At 30.3% G+C, this 7,341-nt stretch overlaps 1 protein-coding gene across 1 annotated transcript; it reads left to right on the top strand.

The window, feature by feature from the left end:
- The first annotated feature begins 5,254 nt into the window (after positions 1 to 5,254).
- On the top strand, positions 5,255 to 6,714 carry LOC115978942 (F-box/LRR-repeat protein At2g40920-like). The gene has a single exon (XM_031100867.1). It carries the CDS (start codon positions 5,313 to 5,315, stop codon positions 6,474 to 6,476), a length of 1,164 nt encoding a protein of 387 aa, XP_030956727.1. The 5' UTR covers positions 5,255 to 5,312; the 3' UTR covers positions 6,477 to 6,714.
- Positions 6,715 to 7,341: the final 627 nt, after the last annotated feature.

Here is a 7,341-nt window from a genome sequence, read left to right as displayed (position 1 = left end):
AAAATCATAATACATGTATACAACTACTAACATCAACCTTTAAAAAACATAAATTATATGGAATTCTAAAAAAAAAAACATAAATTATATCATATACATATATATGTCAAAATCAACTTAACATTATATATACGTTAAAATCGACTTAAAATTTTTAGCATTATTAGTTCATATTTTTTAGATTTCCCCCCCAAAAAAAAAAAGATATAATATTTTGTTCTTATCTTCTTTTCCTATAATTCATACTTCCACAAATTAGACTGGCATTAGACTTTTTGATCATATCAACTTTTTCAATGTAGAGTGTATATATATCAAATAATTCATAATAAATGCCTACTATATGATTTTTTTTTTCCTTCTATTCTTCTCTTCTTCTACCTACAACCTTATAGGTATGTATTTTGTGTATTTTTCTTTTCTTTTGTTAAACCTAAATTTATTGAGTTTTATGTGATTCATATGGTTATGGTTTGAGAATCAATTATTAATAAATTTGATAATAAATTGTTCTATCTATTTTATTATTTAATTTTACTTAAATTTGAAAATGTTTTTCTATTTATATAGTTTATACAAGATTCTTAATTAGGCTATGCATCACACGTGTATAATACTAATATATATATATATATATATATATTCTCTACGGTAACAATAACTTATAGCAATGAGGGAAAAGTTTGAAAGGAATGGGTGTGCGTTTGGCAAAAAAAAAAAAACTGTTTCATTCTTCTTCTTTTTTCAAAATAATCTAACATTTATATATATTTTTTAAAAAGCTAGCTTTTAGCTATTAGCCACACATTTATTTAACAGTAGCCTCATCATTCCACACGTGCGATGAGATTTTTTTTTTTTTTTTTTTTTAAATTTTAAAGTTTAATGTATTTTTCAATTTGAATTTATTTATAGTTAGTGAGGTTACACAAGAATGGATTTTTAATAAACTAAAATTTGGTATTTGAAATAAAGTAAACCACTGGATTTAATGTGTGCTACTTTTTAGGAAACAATTATCAAACGTGAATGAGATATATTTAAATAGATAGCGTGCCCTTAAAAAAAAAAAATAGAGAATGTGCTAATTTTTAGGAAAAAAATTTTTCGGGTAGTTTTTTCTTTTTTAAACTCTTTGTTGAATTACAATTTTAACCCTATTTTTTATTTTTTAAGAATAAGGATTATCTAATTAGCTAAGGGTTATTTTTGATATTTTTTAAAGGCATAACTAATTTTCTGAATCCTGTTAATATATAGAGATATATAGAGAAGAGATAAAAGTTACCAAATTTTTTTTTTTTTTTGATAAACACTGTGTAAATTAGCTACTGGACATTACGGGTTATCCAAATCACTTTTTTTTATTATTCACATTAGCCATTTGGTGGCTTGGTGCCTACAAATCACAATATCCAAAAAAATAAAGAGGGAGAGATATGTCAATACAGTTATCAAGATCATTTGAAATACTCCCAATTTCCATGATTGGATCATATGCTTTTTATGTTCATAACCACATTTCAAGTTTTGTGTCAATCGAATAATATTTGTTGTTTGATTGAGATACACATCTTTTATATATGCATAGTTTTTAATACAAAAACTTGATTTTTAAATATTTGAATAATGACATATCTCTTGATCTTAGATTACCTTAAAATTTTGCAAGCATCTAGAGTATAAGAATAAAATCTAATCCAACATGAGATTTGTTAAAATTCGCATTCAATAAAAATATATTGAGTAATATAATATAACTTAGAGTTACACCAAGTATAACTTGAACCCATACACACGCACATTAATGAAAATGTGTATATTTAGGTTTTTTTTTTTTTTTTTTTTTGAAAAAAAAATTCAAGGAATAGTAAATAGTAAAAATCAACCAAGACAAGAGTTTTATTTGTTTATTTATTTATTTAAAAAAAGTAAAAATCACCCTTAACCTAGACAAAGTTTGGCTACAAAATACAACTCCCACTAAAAAAATAAAAAAAAAAGACTGCATATTTTGAAAATTTAACCATTAAATTACATGTTTTTTATATTTTTAACATGCACAACAAATTTCATGTTGATCGGATTTTATTTACTATTCGATCCATAAATTTATTTTTTATGCATAATTTTATATTAAAAAAATTGAAAAATTTAAACTTCTGATTGATAAAATAGCTATTGATCTTTAATATTCTAAAAAATTTGCAAATATGGAGGATATAAGAAAAAAATGTTATCTAATGATAGATTTGTCAAAATTTACATATAATAAAAAGATATTGAATGGAATTGTTGCCATTACCAAACTTTTATATCCAATAATTTTATAGGTCAAATAGTAAAAAAATAAGGTGTTGTCTAAATTTTTAAGGGAAAAGGTGAGATGGGGAACTCATGCCAGGTTGTTGTATTGGGCTAAACTTTGGGTTTTGGGGGTATTTTGGTAATTTTAGATTTGAGGGTATTTTGGTCATTTTTGAAGATTCTAGAGTACTTTGGTCATTTTCACTTTAGTGACATTTTGGTAATTTTGATAATTGGGTAATTGGGTGGGTTGGGGTTTACCCATAATAATTCGGTTGGGTTGGATTTGGGTTAGAAGCAATTAGTTAAATAGGTTTTAATGGATAAATGGATTTTATATGCCCAACCCAATTATGCCCACTCCAAATCCACCCATTTGCCTCCCCTAGGCTAAAGTAGTAGTAGCTCAATAATTTTATTTTAAAAAAAATTAAAAAAACATTTGAGTTGAAATTTTAGTAAAAACCTCAATTTAAACCATATGTTCATGTATCATCTGATTCATATGATACAATACGATTCGATACAATTTTTACAACACACACCTATATATCATACAATTCTTGAGTACTTCTAAAGTTCTAATATATCCTTACAATACAAAATTTTTTGTACATGATACAATACATATCATACGATCTTGACAACTACATTTGCAAGTTGCAACTCCCTATGTAAAGCTCAAGTTTGGGTCCTTGAGTAAGCCCAAATAGGCTCATTCTTTACTCTCCAAACCATAGTCATTCAATACCCTAAATAAAATACTTGGTCTTGGGCCGCGTATGAAAATAAAATGTTGTAGAAAGAGATAGTAGGCTTAAAAGGAGATGGGCCTTAATTTGTATGGGCTTATAGGGTTTTTAACAAAAGTAGCCATCGACAATAGCTTTAACCAACTCAGCCCAACGTTGGGTTAGTTTGGATTGTCAAGCTACAGCCATTTTGTCATGCCTAATTAAATTTTAAAAAAAAGGTTTTTATGCAACTATTTAAGCACATTATTTAATTAATAATTATAATATACACAATTAAGCCCAGTATTCAAATTTTTATCAAAAATAAATTTCAAAATATTAAACCTTTTAAATACTAAATCTTTCAAATTTTTATCAAAACTAAGTTTCAAAATACTAACAAATATAATTTTTTTTAATTCAACTTAGGGTCAAATATTTTTTTTTAGCCAAACCTTTTAAATATTATTTAGAAATATATACTATTATTATTATTATTTTAGAAAACTATCACTAGTTTCGCTTTGAATTGGTAGGTTAAATGCACACTCCTAATGTTGACTCACTTAATTTACAATCAACTTGTTTTAGAAAACTATCACTAGTTTCGCCTTGAATTGGTGGGTTAAATACACACTCCTAATGTTGACTCACTTAATTTACAATCAACTTGGAATTATTCAATTTATTATTTGTTTCAAGATGAGTATAAGGAATAAATCTTTTTATGTATTTATGGAAAAAGTTTATATACAAATTGGTTTGGAGGAAATTTTTTTTAATCCACTATGTGACAGTTAAAAAAATCAACTATGTGTACTTATACAACATTTTTAATAAGTCATGTACCAAAAAAAAAAAAAAAAAAACAAGAGATGGATAGCTTATGTAACAAAGTCAATCTTGGGTAAGAGTATTTGCTACGTGTCATCAAATAATTTAATGAGGAAAACAAGTTGTATATTGTGTGCAATTAGAGAGAAGTCCAAATGAGAGCAAGACGCACACTCTTAATGTTGACTTACTTAATTTACAATCAACTTGGAATTATTCAGTTTATTATTTGTTTCAAGATGAATATAAGGAATAAATCTTTTTATATATCTATGGAAAAAGTTTATATACAAATTGTTTTGGAGGAAATTTTCTTTAATCCACCATGTGGCAGTTAAAAAAATCAACTATGCGTACTTATACGGCATTTTCAACAAGTCATGTACCAAAAAAGAAAAAAAAAAAATGAAAGCAAGACAACAAATAGTTCACCAGACTAACAAATGGTTTCATTTTTCTACGCTCTTCATAAAATTGAAAACACGGATCACGTGATGTACGATAGCATTGCTCCCGAAGTAGTTTTTCATCAGAGAAGAAGTCTTGGGTATCAACTAGACTTGGGGCCGCATTAACTGTTGAATGAGAGATTTCCAAGTAGTCGAAATGGAGAAGGATTTAATTCTGCTGAGCTAGGACAAGAAAAACAGCACCTTAAAGACAACACCCCAGAAATGTTTCTTAAACCAGTCCTTTTGATAGAGATGCGAAAGAGTGAAAAACCAAGTTGACTCATATTACTACCTGAAGAAAATTAGTTTAGGATCAAAAGACATTGAATCAGATATATTAAAAGAAAATGCCGGATCATAATACAACCAACATAATATGAAATTATGCGTGATAGACAATTCCAAAACTGCAAACTTCCAAAAGAATAGGTTTAAAGCAAAAGAAGAAGATATCAAAAAAGCTACCAGTTAGAATCCACAGCACACTTTGTTGTTCACTTTGTTAAGGTTGCAACAGAAAATTGGTAAAATCTCCACTTGAATTCAATTTGTAACATGAGCGAGTTCCACGTGTATTAAATTTTACACATAGATTAAAATTCCATGTCAGCATTGCTAGCACATGGAACTCAAGTGTTAATCACTATAGTCTTGGGCTTGTAAGACTCAAGATGCTGGTTTACAAATATGTTTTACAAACATGCCGAATAACAAAAATGTTCTGAAAATCATGTTAAATGTCAAAAAAATTCTCAACTTTCTAAAGAATTTGGGCCAGGTTGAATAAAATCTCAACCCTGTGTCAATCCAAAGTCCAAACCCGTTCAAAAAAAAAAAAAAAAAAATTCCAAACCCATGACCATTCTGAATAGCTTTTATCTCCCGTCCAACTCCAAACACTGCCAGGGAAGAGGTCCGACTATTACCTAAGCCTGCCTCTTGATTGAGAGAGATAGAGAGGGAAGAGGGTGTGGCGGCAGCGGCCATGTCCCTGATGCGTTTCAGAATCGGAAGCGCTTGCCATTCTTTGCATCTTCGTCAACTATGTACATCCACATCCAAATCCGATAACACCCACCACCTCCTTATCTCTGCCTTCAACAAAGACACATTCCAACAACACTTCTTCTCCATCCCAATAATCCATCATCCACTCTCTTTGGGATCCAAACCCACCTCACTCCTCACGCTTACACTCCCTTCCTCCCATCCCAAAGGTCTCAACACTTCTCAATATCTCAACCCTTTTTTTCTCCTTCACCGCCATGACTATCCCCATTCCAATCACGCCCCTATTCTCACCTATAACCCCACCACCCAACAAACTCTAACTCTTCCTCATTCACTCACCTCTGAAACTGAAACAGATACCACTTTGTACGCTGAAACACATTTTGGCTTCGACCCTTTAACCAACACTCACAAAGTGTTACGTGCTGAATGGACAGTTGCTATTCCAGAATCAAATCCGAGAGTTAGTCAAATGGTGTGCACGGTTTTTACACTAGGCTGCAGAAGCAACGGTTCGTGGAGAAAGGTAAAGATAAACCCTGAGTTGCCTTTTCATTCTACTAAGTATATGAGTTCTGGGAAAAGTGTTTGTATTAATGGTGCAATACATTGGGTAACACAGTTTGGGAATTACATTGTCGCTTTTGATCTCAAAGATGAGAACTTTAGACTAATTCCACTTCCCCATAACTACAAAGCTGAAAACTTTAAACCTTTACATTTTGAATTTAATCGATTAATTGAACTTGGTGGGTGCTTGGCTTTGGTAGATTACAAATATAGTGGTGACATATATCGTGGTGATGAATACATATGCCAGTTCTGGATACTAAAGGATTACCACAATCATGTGTGGGTTGAGGAGAAAATTAGCGTTCCATTTGATTTTAGAATAAACATATACGGTAAACCTATTCCAATTGGGACTATTCCCACGGGGGAGATATTGCTAGAGCCATTTTCTTGGTATGTGTCGTGTAAGGACTACCCTGCGTGTCTGCTTTTCTATGATATGGAGGGACAAGGTTTCAAGAAGGTTGATGTCACTGGCTTGCCTAAATGGGTTTATAATGGTCGTCATTCAATTATCAGAGCCATTTCTGTTTATGAGGGTGCCTCAAATTCGATATTTGCGTGAGGGCAGTGAAGAGTAGAGTATGGTACTTTTTTTTTTGGGGGTAATAGGCCATTCTAGATGTTTGATGTAATGTAGGGTGTTTTTATTCTGCTTTTCCTTAGCTTTGGAGATGTGTTCTTGTGTTGGTTTAGTAGAATTTATAACTAAATTAGCTATGTCTACTTAGAGGGCAAGTTTCTCCATGGATAACAAAGTGAATTGATGTTGTCAATGGCATACAACAACATCACTCATCAAGCTTTAGTCCCAATATTTTATGATCAGTTATGAATCCTCAACAAACTTGTAAGTGGCATTGTATTTTTTTTTTTTTTTTTTAATTGATAAGTTGTGCATCTAACCATCATCTTCTTATTAGTGAAAGAAATATCATTTGAGTTAGAGTTCTTCAACATTATGACATCCCCAAGCACCACACGGAATCTTAATAAGTGCGTCAAGTTAAGTGGAGGTACTCTTGCGTTGATGCTTTGTTTGAATTATTGAGTAGTTGCCCAGTGTTTGACTATTTTTTTATTTTTTGTTAAGCTTGAATTCAAGAATTTGGTTGGTGTAACTCTGCCTTGAATTTTTTTTTTTTTTTTTTTTTTTTTTTTAAAGAAAATTCTGCCTTGAATTTGATAGAGAAGAAGCCAATGGCTTTGGTCAGATGGTACTTTCACCCCTCATAATGTATTACATATTACTTAGAAGAGTTCTAAGTTATAAATAAAATTGCTAGAAATTCGTGGACAAGAACAAACTGAGAATGTTCAATTATATATATATATATTTTTACTTCAGAGACTGTTCAATTGCTTTTTTTTGGGTATAATTGAATTGCTTTTTTTTGGGTATAATTGAGTTTTATTGTGTTCATATGAAA

This window comes from Quercus lobata, chromosome 3 (genome assembly GCF_001633185.2).
Source record: "Quercus lobata isolate SW786 chromosome 3, ValleyOak3.0 Primary Assembly, whole genome shotgun sequence".
NCBI classification, from domain to species: Eukaryota; Viridiplantae; Streptophyta; class Magnoliopsida; order Fagales; family Fagaceae; genus Quercus; species Quercus lobata.
This window is presented reverse-complemented; position numbering and strand designations above follow the sequence as displayed.